Raw genomic sequence first — 25,323 nt, 5'->3', positions numbered from 1 at the left:
GTATTGTCGCAATCCAATAACAATTAATACAGTCAGGGCTTGGAGGGCAGTGTGACAAATTGAGGGCAGCACAGCGAAAATACCATCCTTCACTCCAACAACCTGCAGTCCAGATTTTCAGCCTGGCATAATGGATTCTGGATTTAAACTTTGGATCTCTAAGGGTATTTTCCATCTAGGAGATTCATTTGAAGGAACGATGATGTCTTTTAGTCAAATAGTACAGAAATTTAACATACCCAACAAGGCACATTTTTGTTTCTTTCAGATAAGAGATCACATACAGAAAAAACATCATTGTTAACTGATTTCTATAGTTCTGACATAGAAAAGAGAGTGTTTTGTTCTAAGGGTGAAGTCTCTATTAGTACTTTTTACAGCATCCTGAGGGAATGTTCTTGTGGAGAGGTTGAGCAGCTGGGAGGGGTCTGGAAGGAAGAACTGGAAGCAGAAATTACAGCTGAAACATGAGAAGTCATCTGTGATAATGAAAGAAAATTTAAGTTTGTAATAGAACTAAAGCACTGCAACTCAAATTCTCGAAATTTAAGTCGGGGGTTTCTCCAATGTGTTTTAAATGTAAAGTAAATACTGGAACTTTCACCCACTGTTTTTGGACTTGTCCCAAGCTTCCGGCATACTGGAGTGATGTTTTGGGTGAAATGGAAAAGATTCTGAAGATGGAGCTTGAACTGAACCCAGTGTCTTTTCTCTTAGGCTTACCCAGCAGTCGTATTATTAATGAACATCAGAAAAAGCTTTTTAACATCTTGACTTTTTGTGCGAGGAAGAACATTTTACTTTGTTGGATATCTGATAAGGCCCATGGACTTTTGGTTGGCGTAAATTAATCATGGAATACACTCCTTTGGATTTTTTGACATGTATGGTACACTCGAAAACAAATAGTTTTCATAAAACATGGCAACCTTTTCTGCAGTATGTAGATGTAAACCTGTCTGCTATACTAATAAGGGCTTCTGTATAGGATGTTGGGGTGATGTCTACATTTTGATGGAAGTGTTCTGATAGCTGATATCTGTGAGGGGAAGAAATATAAATGTAAATGTATCTGTAAGTTGAAAGTTTTGTTATGGCGAGCAAAAATAAAATTCCTTTCCTCCAGTTTTACTTCAATAACTTCCTTCACCAGGTGGTCCCAAAAGTCATTGACGCAGCACAGTAGCTTGGTGTTGTCCTGTGGTCATTGTGAATGCAGTATTCTGCTACCGCTAATTTCTGTGGATAACCCAAACAGATACACCTCCTGTATTCCTTGATGCGGGTATCCATCACATGTACCACCTGGCCAATATATGCTGCTCCATATTCACAGGGAATCCAGCAAACACCAGCCAGCCTGAGTCCCAGGTCATCTTTGACCCGTATAAGCTCTGTTTTGAGCTTCCTTGTGGGTTGGTAGTATTAAATGGTAGTAAAGCTTGGTCCTCCTGCAGTCAATGTTTGATAAGGGTAAAGTTGACCTTTTTGAGCATACCCTTACATCAACGTACTTCCTCTATAAGGGGAACTACTATGAACAAACGGATGGAGTGGCGGTGGGATCGCCTTTGTCGCCAGCTATTACTAATTTATATATGGAGGACTTCACGGAGAGAGTTTCCAGTTCATCGCCCTTATGCCCCATATCTTCAGATGTCAATGACACCATTATAGTCTAGTCTCAGGGACTCCTGGCACTCTAACAGTTCTACTACCACCTGAACAATATACATCCAATCATTCAATTTATAATGGAGATGGAGAAAAATGGTTGCGTCCTTTCTGGACATTTTAATACCACGGCATCTATCAGAATCCCACTCACACGGACTTATAACTCAACAGTATCTGTCATCATCATGCCTCCCAATGGAGAGTGGTTCCTTCTACTCTGATTAATAGTGCAAAAACTATTTTGGAGAGTCTCCCCGAGGATGAGCATGAATGATGTTCCTACAGAACGGCTACAAAGTGAAGAAAATCAAGGGAGAAGGCGGGAGGAGAAGATGGCGGTGTGACGCAGCTCGCAACCTGCTTCACTGCTGCTGCTGCTGTGTGGTCCAGAATCTCCGGAGGGGAAGGCCCCGAAATCTCAGCTTTGCTTGTTGCTCGGCGGCCGGGGCGGGGTCGAAGCGCTCGGCAGAGGATGGTGCTCGGAGAGGCTGTGTTGGAGGGACTGGTCGGAGGCTCGAAGTTTTCGGATGGACTCAGAGTCCGCTGCGGTCGGGTGCTTCCAATGGTGCAGCATCGGCAAGTTGGCTGAGCTTGGAGGTTCATGGCAGGGAGGGTTTCTCCTTTCTACCGTCTGTGTGGGATGATGAGTCTATCGGGACTTGAGACTTTTTTTTACCGTGCCCATGGTCTGCTCTCTATCAAATTATGGTATTGCTTTGCACTGTTGTAAATATATGTTATAATTATGTGGTTTTGTCAGTTTTAGTCTTGGTTTGTCTTTTTTTTTGTGATATCATTCTGGAGGAACATTGAGGAACACACATAAAAATTGCCGGTGAACGCAGCAGGCCAGGCAGCATCTATAGGAAGAGGCACAGTCGACATTTCGTGCCAAGACCCTTTGTCAGGATTAACTTTGAAGGCACAAAACTACCGTGCCGTGTCAATGACTTTTGCAACGACCTAGTGAATGACAGCATTTAAATAAAACTAGAGGAAAAAAGTTTTAAGAGACAAAGGTCTCACTCTATGTAAGATCTGGAATTTGATTGTAAACATGGTGAGAGAGTGCAAATGTGATTGGATGAGGACTAACCAGTCAGGAAAAGCAGACAACAGGACTATATATACCACCGGACAAGATATGCCCAGCTATCATTCCTCATGAAGATGGTGGAGTTTGTCATTAAAACATTGGCTATAATCAATACCTGTATCTGGCTAGAAGCCCAAGAAGAGTTTATTTGACATATATGCCGGGAAAGGACTAGGTCCTTGTTTGCACATCCTTGTTTGCACATCATCAAGTTTGACACCTAGCCCGAAAAAGAATTAAATGCTTTAACAACTCCCAAATCATCAAACTGCTAGGAACTCAGCAGGTTGAGCAGTACCTATAGAGACAAAGAGCAAGTCCCGATACAGGGCCAAAACTCAAAAAATCTCTACTATTCCTTTGCCTTCACAGATGTTGCTTAACTTTACAAGTTTCTTCACCAGTTTAATTCTTGCTTCAGATTCCAGCACCTATGCTTCCAAATCTTTAAGCACATAGATCTGTCCTGACACCACACCACCCGCACCCCCCCCAAACTATCAGTATTCTCTCTGGTTCCTCCAAACTACCTACCTATCTATTAAATCCTCTCCGCAAATTTAATACCACTGACACCCAAAACAATTACAATTTACTCACCTCAATCTTACAAATTCTAAGCACATCAACCCAAAGGCACAGGTACCACTATGCTGGGAATCAGACATCTGGAACTATGAGGATGTTATGGCTACTCCTTGGAGAGTAAAATTTTCAGGATCAGTATATTTAATCCAGCTCTACCAATAGAAGACTTGGATTTATTACAATGCCTCAAACAAAATGATACATACCCTTCAACGGCAGCCTAAAGGAACTCATTTCCAAGTGCCTTTGTTCTCTATTCAAAGCTTGTCCTACAGTGGAAGTGAATTTAAACTGGATTCAATACAGCTACAGTTACAAGAAAAAGTTTGTGAACCCATTTGCAATTACCTGGTTTTCTACATTAATTACTCATAAAATGTGGCCTGATCTTCATCTAAGTCACAATAAAACAAACACAATCTGCCTACACTAACAACAGACAAACAATTGTACTTAATTCTGACTACACCATTTATACAATCACAGTCTAGGTTCTAAAAAGTATGTGAACCTTTGAGATAATGACTCCTACAGAAATTATTTGGACTCATGGGTTCCAATCAATGAGATGAGACTGGAGGCGTGGGCTGCAGAAGTACCCTGGCCTATAAAAAAGACACCACAAAGTAAGATTACTGACGGAGCCTGCACTTCTCAAGGAAGATCTGTTTATGTGCACCATGCTTCAATCAAAACAACTCTCAGAAGACCTTAGAAGAATAATTGTAGAGATCCATAAAGCTGGAAAAGGCTACAAAATCACTTCTAAATACATAGGTGTTCATCAGTCCACAGTAAGAAAAATTGCCCACAAATAAGGAAACAGTACTGTTGCTACTCTCCCTAGGAGTGGACATCCTGCAAAGATTATACCAAGAGCACAATGTTCAATGTTGAAAGAGGTGAAAAAGGGTAACAGCAGAAGACCTGAAGATAGCTCTAGAACTTGCTAAAGTCTCTGTTCATGTGTCTACTATAAGAAAAACATTGAACAAGAATGGTGTTTGTGGAAGGACACCATGGAGGAAACCAGTACTCTCCAAAAAAAACATCTCAAGTTTGCAAAAGACCATCTGGATATACAACAATGCTTCTGGGACAATGTTCTATGGGCAGATGACAAAAGTTAAACTTTTTGGCAGAAATGCAAACCACTATGTTTGGAAGAAAAAGGGCAATGCGCAGCAGTTAACAAAGCCTTGTCCCAACTGTGAAGCATGGTGGAAGCAGCATTATTGTTTGGGGCTGCTTTGCTGCCTCAAGGCCCGGACAGCTTGCTCTACTTAAGGGAACAGCCCAAACCAGAGCCCAGACCTTAACCCCACTGAAAACTGTTCATACAAGGTCTTGCAGAAATACTGATGAAGTGAACGAGAAAATATGCAGATACTGGAAATCCAAGCCCCACACAAAAAATGCTGGAGAAACTCAGCAGGCCATGTAACGTCTAATGGAAGAGTACAGTCGACATTTTGGGCAGAAACCCTTCAGCAGTACTGGAGAAAAAAAGCTGAGGAGTAGAGTTAAAAGGTGGAGAGAAAAACATCAGGTGAAAGGTAAAACCTGAAGGAGTAGGGATGAAGTAAAGAGTTGGGAAGTTGACTGGTGAAAGACATACCGGGTTGGAGAAGGGGGAATCTAATGAGAGGGCAGAATGTCATGGAACAAAGAAAAGTGGGGAGGAGCATCAGAGGGAGAAGATGGGTGGGTAAGAAAGCAAAAAGGGGATGGGCATGGTAAGGCGGTGGGAGTGGGTGGCACTACTGGATGTTGGAATATTGAGAAATCAACATTCATGCCATCAGATTGGAGGCTACTCAACTGGAATATAAGGTGTTGTTCCTCCAGACTAAGAGTAGCCTCATCACAACAGTGGATTATTGACATTTCTATTTATATTCCTATTTTTTATGTTTCTATGTTTCTATTTCGGAATGGGAATGGAAATGACACTTCACCTATGAGTCTGTTGGTGCTCCAGGTGTGGCCTCCTATATATCAGTGAGACCTGGCATAGATTTGGAAACGCTTCGCCAAGCACCTACACTCAGTCCACCAGAAAAAGCGGGACCTCTCAGTGGCCACCAATTTTAATGAAGTGCCAGAGTATGAAGGTGGGGGGGGGTGGTAAGGGAGAAACACAAGGTGATAGGTGTAATCGGGAGGGGGAGGAGAGAAGTAAAGAGCTGGGAAGTTGATTGGTGAAAGGGATAGAGGGCTGGAGAAGGGAGAGTCTAATACGAGAGGACACAGGAGAAAGAAAAGAGGGGAGAAGCACCAGAGGGAGATGATGGACAGGCAAGGAGATGAGGTGAGAGACGGAAAAGTGCATGGGGAATGGCGAAGAAGAAAGTGGGAGGGGGGCATTACCAAAAGTTCAACAAATTGATGTAGCCATCAGATGGGAGGCTATTCAGGTAATATAGGTATTGCTCCTCCAACCCGAATATGGCCTCATCATGACAGTAGGAGAGGCTATGGACTGACATGTTGGAATGGGAATGGAAAGTGGAATTAAAAAGGGTAACCACTAGGAAATCCTGCTTTTTCTGGTGGACAGAGTGTAGGTGCTCACCGAAGCTGTATCCCAATCTACATCATGTTCCAGGCTTCCTGTATATCCTCTCACCCTATCTCTTTACCTGCCATCGCCTCCCTCTGGTGCTCCTCACCCTTCCCTTTCTTCCATGGCCTTCTGTCTCTTTCACCAGTCAACTTCCCAGTTCTTTACTTCATTCCTCCCCTTCAGGTTTCACCTATCACCTTGTGTTTCTCTCCTTTTAAATCCACTGCTCATCTTTTTCCTCCTGTCCTTCTGAAGGATCTCAGCCTGAAACATCAACACCTTCCATAGATGCTGCCTGGTCTGCTGAGTTTCTCCAGCATTCTGTGTCTGTTGCTTAGATTTCCAGCATCGGCAGATTTTCTCTTGTTTGTGACATAGATAAAGGCACTACTTAGTTCTGGACAAAGCCATACAAGCCCAGAATGAACTGTCAATTGCTCTAAGCCAGTACAACTGGTCTCAGTACCTGGTCACAAATGCAAAAAGAACATCATCAAGTAAAATGCCTGTAATGCTCCATACAGTAACGGAGTTGATAGCACTCACCATCTGGATTCACATATAGTAAATGCACATTTAGCAATACACCAGAAACCTACCAGCTTTACTGGAACTGTACCTACATAAACTAGGAGGTAAGGAGGAAATAAAGAAATTCATTTTAAAATAAGGTAATTCCCCTTTCAAACTATAAGGTTTCTACATGAACCAGAATCAACAATACTACAATTTTCACCAAATCTATCAAATGATCCTTCACATGTAGAAAAACCAAGGACGACATCAGGTTGAGGCATGATGCTTTCCTTCACGTTCATGTCCCAGGAAAACCAACAACTTATAAATTATGGACAATGCTGATAAACCACGTATTTCACTTGTGCATGGTATTTAAAAAAAAAGTCATAGGAAAGAAATTACAATCACCAAGAGAAGCACAGTTATGCAGGCTTTAGAACTGGCAGCTCTTGAACAAAACTTAGCACAAATATGGTCTACAAATGCAAATACAGACCTGTGGCCTACACAGTTACCTATAATAACTTTAATAGATGGAATATTTCAGTAAAATTATCTGGCAACTCTACCATTATATACCAGAATTCCCAGCAAATGTTACATTGCACTATGAATTCTTAAATTAAGAAATCTAACCAGAGTAATACAGAAGTAACTTTTAGACTCAACAAGTTCTGCTATTCAATTGGAATGAAATAGCACAGTAAGAGGAACAATTGATATCTGGGACCTACAGAAGCTATCTTAGGTAAATACAATCATCAGAAGACTTGATATAGTGGCATAATTTTAATGTCACTACAAAAAGCTAGAAGAATACATTACAGATAAAGGAGTTAGTGTTGACCTTTAAGGCTCAATTTAATACTTAGGATAAAAGTTTAAATCTCACCTTTTCCTTTGGCTTTTTTGTTTTTAACTGAATATTGAAACGAGCTGGGGGTTTCTTCTGCTTGCTCAGCTCTAGTACTGGGGAAACAAAGATTTTAGCAAGTGACAACCTAAGATGAACCTTTCACTATCAAGTAAAATCTTGTTATAGTCATTGAAAAGCACAGCATATAGGACTCTTCAGACCATCTAGTCCATGCAGAATCATTCAAACTGCTTAGTCCCAGACCATAGACTTCCATATCAATGTTTTCCATGTAACTATGAGAAGGTATGGCAGAAAGTACAGCTTTTTTTTGTTTAACTAAAATTATCAGGAACTTTGTGGATCCTTTAATTAAACAGGTGATATTAAATAAGCGATGGTACATACTTTGCTTTCAGATGAGTAATTATGGCAAAAAAGTGAAGATGACTACTAGTCAAAGCGAGCAGGAGAGATAAACAAATCACATAAATCTTTTCTTCTAGTACCAACCTGCAAAGATAGCCTTCTCAAATTCTATCCTATGATACAGGATACCAAGACACATAACAAGTGTGAATCTGTTCCATGATAAATGAGTTGCAAATGCTCAGTCACAGGACACAAGCTTGCAATTCACAAAGCTGCTTGACAGCAATGTCACCTTATCCACTCCCACTCAACCATCCTCTTATCCCCATTTTCAAATAATCAAACCTATGTCTACATCAGTAAGAGCACAAGTAAACAACTGATATCCGGGACCTACAGAAGACATCTTAGGTAAATACAATCATCAAAAGGCTTGATACAGACTCAATATAGACTTGAAGAGTATACTACATGTGGGAGGAGGTGAAGTGCAGAAAGATGCCAATTTAGAAAGAAAATCTACACTGAAATGGTTAACTGTGCAATGTCAATAAATATGATTATTTCATGGTATCTTCTCAGAAAAGTTGGAGGAGCTTCAGAAGAAATTAGTACTAGATACTTGCCACGTTCATTACCTGATTCTGTTTGCAGTGACTGTTTTCTCTTTGAGTCATGCAGCATAGGTTTGGTTGATTCGTTCTTTAATTGCATGTGACCTGACTGCAGAGGCATGATGGGTTCAAGTGTCTGTGGAACTTGTTTGCTAGGCTTCCAGACAGGTGAAACCAATGTAGCTTGTTGTTGAGTTTCAGAAGGTGTAGAGAAGCTGCCCTCCTCAGACTGTGGCTCATTCTGTTGATGAGGAACAAGGTTTACTTTCTGCAGGTGATCTTGTGAAATGCTCTGTGAAGAGTTCTTATGGCCGGTGTCGATGTGCTGCTTTTCTGTTGAAACCTCCTTTTTTTCTTGTATTTTTGTTTTCTTTTCCTTTTTCTTCACTAAGAATCAAAGTTAAAATTTAAAAACCAATTTATAAAACTTGCACAATTCTAGTCAACCTCACGCAAGTTCCTCTCTCCTAAAGATGATGACTAAAGATCGAATATTGTTTAATGTGCCTCAGCTATCACACTCAAATACCCATTCCTTTTGGTGGGGGTCATACATTCAATTTCTATATAAAAGTTTCCAAATTCCGTAGCCTAATCTAATTGCTCTGGATAGCTCTGTACAAAGGACATAGCTCACCTTTGTTAACCGGTTTTGGAGGAGGTACTTTAGAAGGCATCCATTGAAGATTTTGACACTTTCGAATTCTGCATTAAAAGAAAAGGTATTGCGATATTACAGATAAGGCAAAAAAAGTAATCAAATGATGATTTGTTGCAACTAAATTTGCAGACACAATTTGACTTAAATCTAATGGATTGACTAAATGAAGCATCTTCACAGAATTTATCAATCATCAATACTACTACAAATCATATGAGCAGACTCATTAAATCAGGGGTTATAACCAAATATACACTGTTGTTCCTCTCACATGACTTATGGAGCATTGGGTGCATTTTCTTCATGCTCTTTAGCATTTGTCTGTTTTTACAAAGCCAAGTTGCTAGCTTGCCACTCAGCCCAGCACAGAAGAAAAGCATGCAAGCAGCCAATTGGATTTGAACCCAGAACCAATCTCCTTTAAGTCCAGTACAATGCTACTACACTCCCAGCTGGCTTAAATACACACTGATCCCACAAGAAGTACATTTGAGAGCCAGAAAGCTCAAAAGCAGATTTTTCTACTATTCCAGTTCGATTATTTTCTATGACTCAAGATAGAATTTCCTTTTACCCCTGGAGAAACAACCACATCTGTGACTTATGGTATTGCTGCATGTTGCATACATACAAATGTAAGAAAAAGGAGTAGGAGGAGGCCACTTCATTTCTCAAGCTTGTTCATCATTCATTTAGTGAAACAGCTGACATGGTTACTATCATAAAGGCCAAAATTCAAACTGGCTCAGAAATCCTTCACTCCCTTATTTATCAATATATCTACCCCACTATAAAGTTGTCATATGATTTCCCCAATCTTTGAAAAAAGATTCCAAATACTCAAGCCCATATGAAGGAAAATACTAAAAATGGTCAGCAATAATCTTCTAGATATTACAATGCTTTTTATTTCCTTACTGATAAAATGGAAAATGTTATATTTTCACATATGAACTGCATTTTACAATCATTCCTATTGGCTTAATCTATTTATTTCTCCTTCAAAACCTCCTTATGTCTTCCTTATAATTCACCTGCCTACTTATCCTTGTATCAACAAAGTTAGCAAATGTACATTTCAAAGTCCAAAAAAAATTTATTATCGAGGTACATATATGTCACCACATTCAATCCTGAAATTCTTTTTCCTGCGGGCGTTCTCAGCAAATCTATAGAACAGGACTCAGAATCAGGTTTAATATCACTGGCATATGTTGGAAATTTGTTAACTTAACAGCAGTAGTACATTGCAATATGTGATAATATAAAAATTAGAAGTAACAAATCTATTATATTAAGTACATACATGTATATTAAATAGCTAAACTAAAAGTAGTAGAAAAACAGATCAGAGGTAGTGCTGAAGGGTTCCCGATATATATATTCCAATCACAAACAACAGAAAATCTGAAGATTTTGGAAATCCAAGCAACATACACAATATACTGCGGGAACTCAGCAGGCCAGGCAGCATCTATGGAAAAGAGTATCACTGATGATTGTTGAAGGCCGACATCCTTCAGCAGGACTAGAAAGAAAATGAAGAGTCGGTGTAAAGAAGTGTGAGGTGGGGGATGGGGAAGGGAGAGGTAAAAAGCTGGGAAGTTGATTGGTGAAAGGGATAAAAGGCAGGAGGAGGAATCTGATAGGAGAGGATAGAAGGCCATGGAAGGAAGGGGGAGGAACACAGCAGGTCGGGCAGCATCCGTGGAAACGATCAGTCAACGTTTATGGCAGAACCCTTTGTCAGCACTGTAGAGGGAAGGGGCCGAGGCCCTATAAAGAAGGTGGGGGGAGGGTGGGAAGGAGAAGGCTGGTAGGTTTCAGGTGAAAAAACAGTAAGGGGAAAGATAAAGGGGTTGGGGAGGGGAAGCAGGGAGGTGATAGGCAGGAAAAGTGAAGAAGGAATAGGGGAAAACACAATGGGTAGTAGAAGGAGGCAGAACCAAGAGGGAGGTGATAGGCAGCTGGGGGAGGGGGCAGAGTGAAATAGAGATAGGGGAAGGGAGGGGGAGGGAATTAACCAATTTGGAGAATTCGATGTTTATACCAAGGGGCTGGAGACTACTTAGACGGTATATGAGGTGTTGCTCCTCCAACCTGCGTTTAGCCTCATCATGGCAGTGACAGAGGCCACGTACGGACATATTCAAGATTCAAGATTCAAAAAACTTTGTCATTCTAACCGTACATCAGCTCTGCAGGGCAGAATGAGACAGCGTTTCCCAGGAGCAGTGCAATCATAACATAACAAAATGCAACACTAAATAATAAACATAATAATAAATAGTAAAACACAACAGCCACATGTCAATTAAAATCAGGTTATAATTGTCCAGTGCAAGTTAAAAGTGTCCAAAGCAGAGTCAGGTGGAGCAGCTATTTAGCAGTCTGACTGCCTATGGGAGGAAGCTGTTTAGTAGCCTTGTGGTTTTAGTTTTGATGCTCCTGTAACGTTTGCCTGATGGCAGAAGAACAAATAGTTCATGGAGAGGGTGTGAGGGGTCTTTAACGATGTACTGTGTCTTCTGGAGGCAACAACTGTGAAAGAGGTCTTGGACAGAAGGTAGGGAGACACTAATAAACTTCTGTACTCCCTAACCACCCTCTGCAAGGCTTTTTTGTCAACAGCACTGCAGCTGGAGTACCAGGTTGTGATGCTAAAGGTCAGCACACTCTCAACCACGCCTCTGTAGAATGTAATTAAGATGTTAGTGGGGAGTGATGCTTGTTTAAGCTTCCTCAGAAAGTGCAATCTCTGCTGGGCCCCTTTCACAATCCCAGTGGTGTTCCTGGACCAGGTGAGATTGTCCGAGATCTGCACCCCAAGGAACTTGATGTTTTCCACTCTCTCCTCTGTGGAGCCACTGATGCTGAGGGGTGTGTGTTCAGGCTGAGACCGTCTGAAATTGACGATCATCTCCTTGGTTTTGGTGACATTAAGCATCAAGTTGTTATCACTGCACTAGCTCTCTAGGTGTTCAACCTCCTCCCTGTAAATGGTTTAATCATTTTTGACGATGAGCCCCACCACTGTGAATCTGTCCTGGGCCCATCTCCTTGAATCTGGCTGTGCAGTCATGTGTTAGCAGTGTAAACAGCAATGGGCTAAGCACACAGCCTTGTGGAGATCCAGTGCTCAGCGTGATGGAGTCAGAGATGTTTCTGCCAACACGGACTGACTGTGGTCTCTCTGTCAAGAAATCTAGAATTCAGCAACACATGGCAGTGTTATCTGAATGGGAGTGAGAAGCAGAGTTGAAGTGGGTGGCTACCGGGAGATCCTGTCTGTTGTAGCGGACGGAGCGGAGGTGCTCAATGAAGCGGCCCCTCAATCTGCGTCGGATTTCATCAATGTAGAGCAGGCTGCACCGGGAGCACCAGATGCAATAGCTGACCCCAACAAAAAAGGGGGAGGAACACCAGATGGAAGGAATATGCAGGTAAGGTGAGAGAGGGAAAAGAGAATGGAAAGTGGGGGAGGGGCCGGAGGGCAGAATTACCAGAAATTCAATAAATATATGTTCATGCCAACGGGTTGAAGGCTACCCAGATGGAATATTGTTGTTGAGTGCAGCCTCATTGCAACAGTAGAGGAGGCCATGGATTGACATTTCAGAGGTGTTTGTATTGTCCAGGTGACCCAAAGCTGTGTGAAAAGCCAATGAGATTGCACCTGCCATAGACCTATCAAGGTGATAGGCAAACTGTAAATGTGAGTGCTACTGGACAAAAGTCATTAAGCTGCTTACACCACTCTTCTTGGGCACTAGTATAACTGTAAACAAGATCTATAAACAACGCACACAATAAGTGCTGGAGGGACCTCAGGCCAGGCAGCAACAATTCAAAACAGCACAGTCAATGTTTAGGACCAAGACACTTCAGCAGTACTCTTTTCCAGAGATGCTGCCTGGCTGCTGAGTTCTCCAGCATTTTGTGTGTGTTGCTTGGATTTCCAGTATCTGCAGATTTTCTCATTTGTCAATGAACAATAAGAAGTTTAAATGCAAATATAAATAAATAGCAATAAATAATGGCATGAAATAATAAGATAAAGAGTCCTTAAAGTGAAACTATCAGTTGTGGAAACACCAGAAATAGAATGAATGTAGTCACCCTCTTTTGTTCAAGAGTCTGATGGTTAAGGAGTAATAACTGTTCTTGAACCTGGTAGTGCAAGTCCTGAAGCACTTGTACCTTCAACATGATAGGAGCAGCAAGAAAAGGATGTAGCCTGGGTGGTAAGGATCTTTGATGATGGATGCTGCTTTTCTATAACAATGTTTCACGTAGATGTGCTCAACGGTTGGGAGGGTTTTACCCATGATGTGCTGGGATTTTCTGCTCAAAGATATTGGTGTTTCCCATACCAGGCCATAATGCAGCAAGTCAGCACACATCTATAGAAGTTTGCCAATGTTTTTGATGACATGCCAAATCTCCACAGACTCCTGAGTAACTAGAGATGCTGCTGTGCTTTCTTTGATGGGCCCAGGACAGATGCTCTGAGATAGTTACCTTTGGTAAAATCACATAATTTGGATTAATTGCAAATACAAAGGATTCTAGTTAATTAGGCCATTAGATAATCAGGGCAGTAACTTATTTGGGGCAATTCTTAAAATTTTCCCTTCACTTATTTGGGATACTATGCCACTTAATTCCGACAGCAGATTACTGCCGACAGTTTCTAACGAACATTAGATGTACACTCTTTTGTGGCTATTATACACTACACTGTGCTTAAAGTGAACTATTTTTAAAATATGTCAGTTGTCTGTGTTTGGATTCAGAACACATGATTTTTGTCATTCACAGGTGGTGAGACATAAGCAGTAAGATATTTCAGAACTGTGAATAAGATGAAAAGGGGCATTGATTGTGTGCATAGTCAGAGGCTTTTTCCCAGGGCTAAACTGGCTTGCAAGAGAGGGCACACTTTTAAGGTGCTTGGAAGTACTTACAGGGGAGATGTCAGGGGTGAGTTTTTTAAGCAAGCACTGGTGAATGTGTGGAATGGACGGCCAGCAACGGTGGTGGAGGCGGATATGATAGGTCTTTTAAGAGACTTCTGGACTTGAAGCTTAGAAAAATAGAGGGCTATGAATAACCCCCGGTAACTTCTAAGGTAAGATTATGTTCAGCATAGCTTTGTGGGTAGAAAGACCTGCATTGTGCTGTAGGTTTTCTAAGTTTCTATAACCATATAGCCATATAACAATTACAGCACAGAAACAGGCCATCTCGGCCCTTCTAGTCTGTGCCAAACTCTTACTCTCACCTAGTCCCACTGACCTGCACTCAGCCCATAACCCTCCTTACCTTTCCTGTCCATATACCTACCCAGTTTAACTTTAAACAACAACATCGAACCTGCCTCAACCACTTCTGCTGTAAGCTCATTCCACACAGCTACCACTCTCTGAGTAAAGAAGTTCCCCCTCATGTTACCCCTAAGACTTTGCCCTTTAACTCTCAACTCATGTCCTCTTGTTTGAATGTCCCCCACTCTCAATGGAAAAAGCCTATCCACGTCAGCTCTATCAATCCCCCTCATAATTTTAAACTCTATCAAGTCCCCCCTCAACCTTCTACGTTCCAAAGAATAAAGACCCAACTTGGTCAACCTTTCTCTGTAACTTAGGAGATGAAACTCAGGCAACATTTTATTAAACCTTCTCTATACACTCTTTATTTTGTTGACATCTTTCCTATAATTTGGTGACCAAAACTGTACACAATACTCCAAATTTGGCCTCACCAATGCCTTGTATAATTTCAACATTACATCCCAACTCCTATACTCAATGCTCTGATTTATAAAGGCCAGCATACCAAAAGCTTTCTTCCACATGAGATTCCACCTGCAGGGAACTATGCACCATTATTCCTAGATCCCTCTGTTCTACTGCATTCTTCAATGCCCTACCATTTACCATGTATGTCCTATTTTGATTAGTCCTACCAAAGTATAGCATCTCACATTTAGCAGCATTAAACTCCATCTGTCATCTTTCAGCCTACTCTTCTAACTAGCCTAAATCTCTCTGCAAGCTTTGAAAACCTCTTCATTATCCACAACTCCACCTATCTTAGTATCATCTGCATACTTACTCATCCAATTTACCACCCCATCATCCAGATCATTAATGTATATAACAAATAACATTGGACCCAGTACAGATCCCTGAGGCACACCACTAGTCACCGGCCTCCAATCTGACAAACAGTTTTCCACCACTACTCTCTGGCGTCTCCCATCTAGCCACTGCTGAATCCATTTTACTATTTCAATATTAGTACCTAATGATTGAACCTTCCTAACCAATCTTCCGTGTGGGACCTTGTCAAAGGCCTTACTGAAGTCCATATAGACAACATCCACCGCTTTACCCTCGTCAACGTTCCTAGTAACCTTTTCAAAAAATTCAATGAGATTTGTCAAACATGACCTTCCACGCACAAATCCATGTTGACTGTTCTTAATCAGACCCTGTCTATCCAGATAATTATATATACCATCTCTAAGAATACTTTCCATCAATTTACCCACCACTGAAGTCAAACTCATACAGGCCGATAATTGCTAGGTTCACTCTTAGAACCCTTTTTAAACAATGGAACCACATGAGCAATACACCAATCCTCCGACACTATCCCCGTTTCAAATGACATTTGAAATACTTCTGTCAGAGCCCCTGCTATTTCCACACTAACTTCCCTCAATGTCCTAGGGAATATAGAACATAGAATATGGAATATAGAATATAGTTTCTAGAACTGTTTTGCTCACCACTTCAAGCTTCGAAATGCCAGAAACAGCCAGGAGTGAAAATTATACTATTTCACTACCTCAACAAATTAAAAACTACAAAAAATTTGAAAATATCAACAACCTTCTGAATGTTGTAATGAAAATGAAGATTTGGAAGATGCAATCTTTTAAAGCATTATATAAAGACCATCCATTATCTTCTTGAGGCATCTGTACTGATTTTGTTCATTTACACTTAACCAAAAGAATGTAGTTGCGTACAATGCATAAATTCCTGTCAATAAATATTAGAAATAAGTACAGTTTTATGGCATTAGTGTTGGTAGTGTTCTAATTTGTTCCATATTTCATTTAAATATACTATGTGTTACTCTGTTAAACTGTACTTGGTCTTTATTATACTTACTAAAACTATTTCCACAAAACTTCAGTTAACTGGGACAGCCACTACCTTGGGCCAAAATTTACTGGTCCCAATGTGTTCGAATTAACCAGATTCTATTGTACTTGAAGCCCTGATCCCCAAGGACGTTATTTGTTACCCCTCCTTGATTAGAAAAAGTCAATTAATCCGTTCTCTATTTCCTGTTTGATTAACAATCTTCTATCCACAATCTGTTACGATGAGGACTGGTGTGTATTCCTTCAACTTACCAAAAGTAGTCATAAATTCATAATTGGAAGTGAAGGAGGACTTCAGTAAAAGTGAGAGTTAATAAGACTCACTTTCTTGGGATTTTACTGGAATTTGCAGCAACCTTGCATTCAACAACATTAAGACCAAGGAACTGGTCGTGAACATCAGGAATAGTAAGTTGAAGGAATACATACCAGTCCTCATTCCTGGGTGTCAATATTTCTGAGGATCTATCCTGGGCCTAAAATGTTGATGCAGTTATAAAGAGGCATGATAGTGGCTGTATTTCATTAGGGCTTTTAATAGAACTAGTATGAATTCAAAGACATGCAAATTCCAATAGAACTACCATGAACAGCATTCTAACTGGTTGCATCACCTGCTGATATGGAAGAACACAGCACAGGACTGGAAAAAGCTGCAGAGTGTTATAAACTTAGCCAGTTCCATCATGCCTTTATAGCATCCATGATATCTTCAAAAAGTAATGCCATAAAATGGAGGCATCCATCATTAAGGGTTCTCATCTCCCAAAACATGGTCTCTTCTCTGCTACATCTAGAAGAAGGAACAAAAGTCTAAAGGCACACACTCAAAAGTCTCAGGAATAGTTTCTTCCTCTGACAGTTTCACTATCAGATTCCTGAACGGTGAATTGACCCATAAACACTTCCTCAATACTCTGCTTTCCCTTTCTTTATGCAATAGTTAATTTTTTAAAAAATTTACATTGTAATTTATAGTTTCTATTGCTAGGTATTGCAATGTACAGCTGCCACAAAACAACAGATTTCACAACATACGTTGGTGATATTAAACCCAATTCTGATTTTTATTCTCAACTGTAAACATAGAACATGATACAGTACAGCAAAGCACCCAGAACAGGGCCTTCAGCCCATTAAGCTTGTATTTGTCATGCCAATCTAAAGATATGCTAAGCGCTTCCATGTGGTCCATAGCCTCTTATTCATTGCCTGTTTGCTTGTCTACCTAACTGCACCTAGAATCACTGTGCTTTGCACATTTCCTTTAAACTTTCCTACTCTTACATCAATGCCTCTAGTATTTGTCATATTCACCCTGCATAAAAAAGACTCTGACTACGTACTCCATCTACACATCCTGTAATTATAGATATACTTATATTAGGCTGCCCCTTAGACTTCAATATTCTACAAAAAACAATCCAAGTTTGTCCATTGGTTTATAACTGAAGAACTCCACTGAGGGTAACAACATAGTGAGCCTTTTTTAAACCTACTCTAAAGCCTCTACATTATTCCCTTAGAGTGGTAACCACATATTTCAAAGTTCAAAAGTTCAAAGTAAATATATTACACTGGACAACAAAGATTATGCTTCCTGAATACTTTTAGGTGGATCTTATGAATTTTGGGCTACTGATCATGAAAATCACCATGAAATTTCCCTACCTCATACCATTTTTTTAAATAAACCTATGTTTATTATTCCAATTCATAATTCAAGTCAATTAAAATGTTGCCTACAATGTAAGCTGGAAAGTTTCCTATCTTGTCTAGGCATACTTGGGCATGCTTAGGTGGTGTGGCTGTTGCATGACAGGACAGCTTTTAGTAATAATTATTGAGTTCAGGACTCTAAGGATGTAATTCGTTATCACCAGGCACAAAAATTTCTATGAAGGATTTTGATATTTGAGACAGGTGCTTCCCAGAATAGCTGATGCCAAGATTAAGGAAAGCATTTTGCTGGTCCACAAATTAAACAGGTCATCTATGACAGACAATTTGAAGAATTTCTAGTGGGACTGGAGAAAATCACATGGAAGGCATTCAAGGAAGTTGTTGAAATTCTTCTCAGTATCTACAGAGCACCAAACTACATGCAGCTAGTTGAAAGCATGCTTCAGGCATATAAAACCATGAAATGCAACATGTCACCAAAGATTCATTTTCTGCATTCCCATTTAGACTTCTTCCCTGCAAATCCTGGTGATGTTAGTGACAAGCATGGTGAAAGGTTTCACCAGGACATTGTAGTCATGGAGAAAAAATACCAGGGCAACTGGAATCCATCAATGCTAGCGAATTATTGTTGGACACTTAAGCAAGAAGTCTCAGACACTGAGTACAAATGAAAATCATTCACAAAATATTTTTAACTTAGTTGAACTATTGCCAAGCATCAGCACCATTATACAATCAAACACATTATATTCAATAAAAGTTAATTTGTTGTTTCTCCAAATTCCTATGTGATACAAGTAGTCCGAAATTATATTTGTGTTCACCTTCAAGCAGTCTATCATAAACAAAAAACATTCCTGAGGAAGCAATACTTTTGGAAAAAATTATTCTCCACTGTTATCAAATCACATATGTTACTATATATTACCCTGAGTTTCATTTTCTTACAGGCATTTACAGGAAAAGGAAGAATTTCACAAAAAAATGTGCATTTTAAATTCAATCAGATTGAAGGACACTTTCACTATCAGGTCATTAGTTAGTCCATCACTGTACACCCTGTCTAGTATAACTTGCTCTCTAGTTGACTCAAACCACACTTCAAGTATAAAGTACATTTATCATTAAAATATTACATACTACATACAACCCTGAGATATGCCTTCTTACAAAACAGAAACCCAATAGAATCTAATAAGTTTGATGTCAGTGGTGGGTAAATTGATGGAAAGTATTCTTAGAGATGGTATATATAATTACCTGGATAGACAGGGTCTGATCAGGCACAGTCAACATGGATTTGTGCGTGGAAGGTCATGTTTGACAAATCTTATTGATTTTTTTGATGAGGTTACTAGGAAAGTTGATGAGGGTAAAGCGGTGGATGTTGTCTATATGGACTTCAGTAAGGCCTTTGCCAAGGTTCCTCACGGAAGGTTCAATCGTTAGGCATTAATATCGAAGTAGTAAAATGGATTCAGCAGTGGCTGGATCGGAGATGCCAGAGAGTAGTGGTGGATAACTGTGTGTCAGATTGGAGGACAGTGTGTAGCGGTGTGTCTCAGGGATCTGTACTGGGTCCAGTGTTGTTTGTGTATATATATTAATGATCTGGATGATGGGGTGGTAAATTGGATTAGTAAGTATGCAGATGATACTAAGACAGGTGGCATTGTGGATAATGAAGTAGGTTTTCTAAACTTGCAAAGAGATTTAGGCCAGTTGGAAGAGTGGGCTGAAAGACGGCAGATGGAGTTTAATGCTGATAAATGTGAGGTACTACGTTTTGGTAGGACTAATCAAAATAGGACATACATGGTAAATGGTAGAGCATTGAAGAATGCAGTAGAACAGAGAGATCTAGGAATAATGGTGCATAGTTCCCTGAAGGTGGAATCTCATGTGGATAGGGTGATGAAGAAAGCTTTTGGTATGCTGGCCTTTATAAATCAGAGCATTCAGTATAGGACACAAACACAAGGAATTCTGCAGATGCTGGAATTTCAAGCAACACACATAAAAGTTGCTGATGAATGTAGCAGGCCAGGCAGCATCTCTAGGAAGAGGTACAGTCGACATTTCAGCTGAGACTTTTCGTCAGGACTAACTGGAAGAAGAGCTAGTAAGAGATTAAGTATAGGAGTTGGGATGTAATGTTGAAGTTATACAAGGCATTGGTGAGGCCACATTTGGAGTATTGCATACAGTTTTGGTCACCAAATTATAGAAAAGATGTTAATAAAATTGAGAGAGTACAGAGGAGATTTACTAAAAAGTTATCTGGGTTTCATCTCCTAAGCTACAGAGAAAGGTTGAACAAGTTAGGCCTTTATTCTTTGGAGCATAGAGGTTGAGGGGGGACTTGATAGAGGTATTTAAAATTATGAGGGGGATAGATACTGTTGACGTGGATAGGCTTTTTCCATTGAGAATGGGGGAGATTCAAACAAGAGGACATGAGTTGAGAGTTAAAGGACAAAAGTTTAGGGGTAACATGAGGGGGAACTTCTTTACTCAGAGAGTGGTAGCTGTGTGGAACGAGCTTCCAGCAGAAGTGGTTGAGGCAGGTTCAATGTTGTTGCTTAAAGTTAAATTGGATAGATATATGGACAGGAAAGGAATGGAGGGTAATGGGCTGAGTGCAGGTTGGTGGGACTAGGTGAGATAAGCATTCGGCATGGACTAGAAGGGCTGAGATGGCTTGATTCCGTGCTGTAATTGTTATATGGCTATATGGTTAATTTTTTAAAAATCAATTAAATCAGAATTAGAATCAGAATCAGGTTTATTATCACTGGCATGTGACGTAAAATTTGTTAACTTAGCAGCAACAGTTCAATAAAATACATAATCTAGCAGAGAAAAAATAAGACTAATAAAAAAAAATAATAATAATAAACAAGTAAATCATCTACAGTATACAAATCATCATCATCATCAGGTGCCATGCCCAGTTTGAGCTTTGACTGCCATGGCCCACACACTCCTGTTTTGGGTCAAGTGGATCAATTCACTGATATTCGTTTCCAGATCTCTGGCTGCTGTCTCCATCATCATTTGTCTTTGTCTTCCTTTTGCTTTCTTCCCTTCAATCTTTCTCATAATTACCATGCATTCTAACTCCTCTTTCACAATCACGTCCAGTGAAGTTACGTTGTTCTTTTCATGATCTCATACATTATTTATCTTTTTGTGTTTGCTCTGTTCATGACATCCTCATTAGATATTCATTTCGTCCATGATATTCTTTGCATCCTCCGCAAAAACCACATCTCTGCTGCTACAATTCGTTTCCTCATGTTACTAGATATTGTCCAACATTCTGAGCCATATAACATAACTGGATAAACCTAACATTTCAGTACTCTGAGGCGGGTTGTCCTGCCTAGTTTAGTATTGGTCAGTATACTCTTCATTCTCGTAAAGGTGTCTTTTGTCATCCCTATTCTTCTTTTGATGTCCATGTTGCAACTCCCATCTGATCTCACCCAACTTCCTAAGGAGCAAAAGTTCTGTACTTCTTTTATGTCTTCCCCATTTATTCTCAGCCTGCAGATAGGATTCTCCTTCTTTTTGGATATCACCGTACATTCTGTCTTTTTGCAATGACAGACCCATTTTTGCACTTTCTTCAACAATTATACCAATTAAGTTTTGTAGTTCTTCCTCCATACTTGCAATTAACACAGTGTCATCTGCATATCTGAAATTATTCATGTTTTCACCACCAACTTTGATTCCCACCATGTCCCTTATTTTTTGTAATATTGTTTCACTGTACACATCATATAAATCAGGGGAGAAAACACACCCTTGTTCAACAGCTCTCTTGAATTTTGAAAACTGACTCATTTCTCCATCTATTCTTACACCGGCAGTTTGTTCCCAGTACCGATTTCTGATTAGGCGGAAGTCTTTTGAATCTAGATCTGGAGTTTCCTATAATATTTCAAATAACTTCACTTTATAAAATGCTTTTATGTAGTCAATAAAACAAGCAAATCTTTTTGCACTTGAATAGCTCATTCTGATAGGATCCTTAATATCAATATTGCATTTCTTGTACCTTTGTCTTTCAGAAAACCACACTGTCCCTTACCTATTTCAACTTGTATCTTACTTTTAGCTCTTGTCATCAATATTCCTATAAGTATCTTGGTGGTATGACTCATTAAACTTATGGTCCTATGTAATTCATATTCTATTGTGAGAGTAAGAGTTCGGCACGGACTAGGAGGGCCGAGATGGCCTGTTTCCGTGCTGTAATTATTATATGGTTATATGTTATATGGTTATATCCAGGTTTCTTAGGAAGAGTGAAAAATACTGATTTTTTCATCTCTTCTGGTATTATTCCAGACTCATAAATGTCACTGATAAAATCGGTAAGTTTTTCAATTCCATAATCTTCAAGAGCAATAATTTGTTCTATTACTAATTAACCACACAACCACATAACAATTACAGCACAGAAACAGGCCATCTCGGCCCTTCTAGTCCGTGCCGAACTCTTACTCTCACCTAGTCCCACCGACCTGCACTCAGCCCATAACCGTCGATTCCTTTCATGTCCATATATCTATCCAACTTAACTTTAAATGACAATATTCAACCTGCCTCAACCACTTCTGCTAGAAGCTCGTTCCACACAGTAACCACTCTCTGAGTAAAGAAGTTCCCCCTCATGTTACCCCTAAACTTTTGCCTTTTAACTGGTGGCGGGAGGAGAAGATGGCAGCTCTCTGGTGAAAAATGATGTTGTATCTGTTAAATAAGGGCCATGGACAATTCTGATTTGATGGAGAATGGACGTGAAATCACAGAGAAACATCGGGAGAAATTTCTGAAACGCTCGTCTGCGCTGTCGTTACTGTGTGCTCGGGAATCTTTCCGAGTGTAGGCCTCAAAATCCCCGTCCTTGCCTGCTTTTGGCGACTGAGAGAGAGGTCGGATCACTCAGGCAGAGATGGCACTCAGCACTTGGTGTTGAAGAGCTGATCACAGCTCGAAGTTTTCCGATGACTCAGAGTCGAATTGTGGTCGGCATGGCAGGGAGAGTTTTTCTTCCCTCTCCCGACTGCGTGAGTTGTGGGACATTTGAGAAACTTTGACTTTACTGTGCTCATGGACTTTCTTCATCAAGTTATGGTATTGTGCACTGTTGTAACTATATGTATAATTATGCCATTTTGTCAGTTTTTTCAGTCTTGGTTTGTCCTGTGTTTTGTGATCTGACACCGGAGGAAATAATGTATCATTTCTTAATGCATGCATTACTAAATGACAATAAAGGGAGACTACGTGTCTTCATAATCTAGCTCTCAACTCATGTCCTCTTGTTTCAATCTTCCCCACTCTCAATGGATAAAGTCTATCCACGTCAACTCTATCTATCCCCCTCATAATTTTAAACACCTGTATCAAGACCACCACCCCCCCGCCAACTTTCGACGCTCCAAAGAATAAAGACCTAACTTGTTCAATCTTTCTCTGTAACTTAGGAGATGACACCCAGGTAACATTTTAGTACTCTCTCAATTTTATTGACATCTTCCCTATAATTTGGTGACCAGAACTGTACACAATACTTCAAATTTGGCCTCACCAATGCCTTTTACAATTTCAACATTACATCCCAACTCCTATACTCAATCCTCTGATTAATAAAGGCTAGCATACCAAAATCTTTCTTCACCACCCTATCCACATGAGATTCCACCTTCAGGGAATGATGCACCATCATTCCTCGATCTCTCAGTTCTACAGCATTCTTCAATGCCCTACCATTTACCATGTATGTCCTATTTTGATTAGTCCTACCAAAATGTAGCACCTCACATTTTTCAGCATTCAACTCCATCTGCCATCTTTCAGCCCACTCTTCCAACTGGCCTAAATCTCTCTGCAAGCTTAGAAAACCTGCTTCATTATCCACACCACCTATATTAGTATCATCTGCATACTTACTCATTCAATTTACCACCCCATCATCCAGATCATTAATATACATGACAAACAACATTGGACCCAGTACAGATCCAATCTGAAACATAGTTTTCCACCACTACTCACTGGTGTCTCCCATCCAGCCACTGCTGAATCCATTTTACTACTTCGATATTAATGCCTAAGAATTGAACCTTCCTAACTAACCTTCTGTGTGGAACCTTGTCAAAGGCCTTACTGAAGTTCATATAGACAACATCCACCACTTCACCCTCCTCAACTTTCCTAGTAACCACATCAAAAAATTCAATAAGATTTGTCAAACATGACCTTCCACGCACAAATCCATGTTGACTGTTCCTAATCAGACCCTGTCTATCCAGATAATTATATATACCATCTCTAAGAATACTTTCCATCAATTTACCCACCACTAACGTCAAACTCACAGGCCGATAATTACTAGGGTTACTCTTAGAACCCTTTTTAAACAATGGAATAACATGAGCAATACGCCAATCCTCCAGCACCATTCACACTCCTAATGACATTTGAAATATTTCCACACTAACTTCCCTCAAGGTTCTAGGGAATATCTTGTCCCGACCCGGAGACTTATCCACTTTTATATTCCTTAAAAGCGCCAGTATTTCCTCTTCTTTAATCGTCATACTTTCCATAACTACCCTTCTTGTTTCCTTTACCTTACACAATTCAATATCCTTCTCCTTAGTGAATACCAAAGAAAAGAAATTGTCCAAAATCTCCCCCATCTCTTTTGGCTCCGCACATAGCCGTCCACTCTGATTCTCTAAGGGACCAATTTTATCCCTCACTATCCTTTTGCTATTAACATAACTGTAGAAACCCTTTGGATTTATTTTCACCTTACTTGCTAAAGCTGCCTCGTATCTTCTTTTAGCTTTTCTAATTTCTTTCTTAAGATTCTTTTTACCTTCGTTATATTCCTTGAGCACCTCATTAACTCCAAGCTGCCTATATTTATTGTAAATCCCTTTCTTTTTCCGAATTTCCAATATCACTTGAAAACAATGGCTCTCTCAAATGTTTAACCTTTCTTTTCAACCTAACAGGAACATAAAGATTCTGCACCCTCAAAATTTCACCTTTAAATGACCTCCATTTCTCTATTACATCCTTCCCATAAAGCAAATTGTCCCAATCCACTCCTTCTAAATCCTTTCGCATCTCCTCAGTTAGCCTTTCTCCAATCAAAAATCACAACCCTGGGTCCAGACCTATCCTTCTCCATAATTATATTGAAACTAATGGTATTGTGATCACTGGACCTGAAGTGCTCTCCAACACATACCTCCGTCACCTGCCCTACCTCATTCCCTAACAATGCCCTTTCTCTAGTTGGTAACCTCTATGTATTGCTGCAAAAATCTATCTTGCACACATTTCACAAACTCCAAACCATCCAGCCCTTTTACAGAATGGGCTTCCCTGTCTATGTGTGGAAAATTAAAATCTCCCACAATCACAACCTTGTGCTTACTACAAATATCTGCTATCTCCTTACAAATTTAGCTCCTCCA

At 40.0% G+C, this 25,323-nt stretch overlaps 1 protein-coding gene across 1 annotated transcript in view; it reads right to left on the bottom strand.

The window, feature by feature from the left end:
• Positions 1-25,323, bottom strand: part of LOC134341089 (histone-lysine N-methyltransferase 2A-like) — a 272,129-nt gene that overhangs the window by 151,080 nt on the left and 95,726 nt on the right. The window contains exons 6-8 of the mRNA XM_063038841.1: positions 8,926-8,993; positions 8,313-8,675; positions 7,339-7,415 (exon numbers count right to left, since the gene is read on the bottom strand). Coding sequence (XP_062894911.1) covers positions 7,339-7,415; positions 8,313-8,675; positions 8,926-8,993 — 508 coding nt within the window. The remainder of the gene's footprint in view (positions 1-7,338; positions 7,416-8,312; positions 8,676-8,925; positions 8,994-25,323) is intronic.

Source organism: Mobula hypostoma, chromosome Y, assembly GCF_963921235.1.
Source record: "Mobula hypostoma chromosome Y, sMobHyp1.1, whole genome shotgun sequence".
NCBI classification, from domain to species: domain Eukaryota; kingdom Metazoa; phylum Chordata; class Chondrichthyes; order Myliobatiformes; family Myliobatidae; genus Mobula; species Mobula hypostoma.
This window is presented reverse-complemented; position numbering and strand designations above follow the sequence as displayed.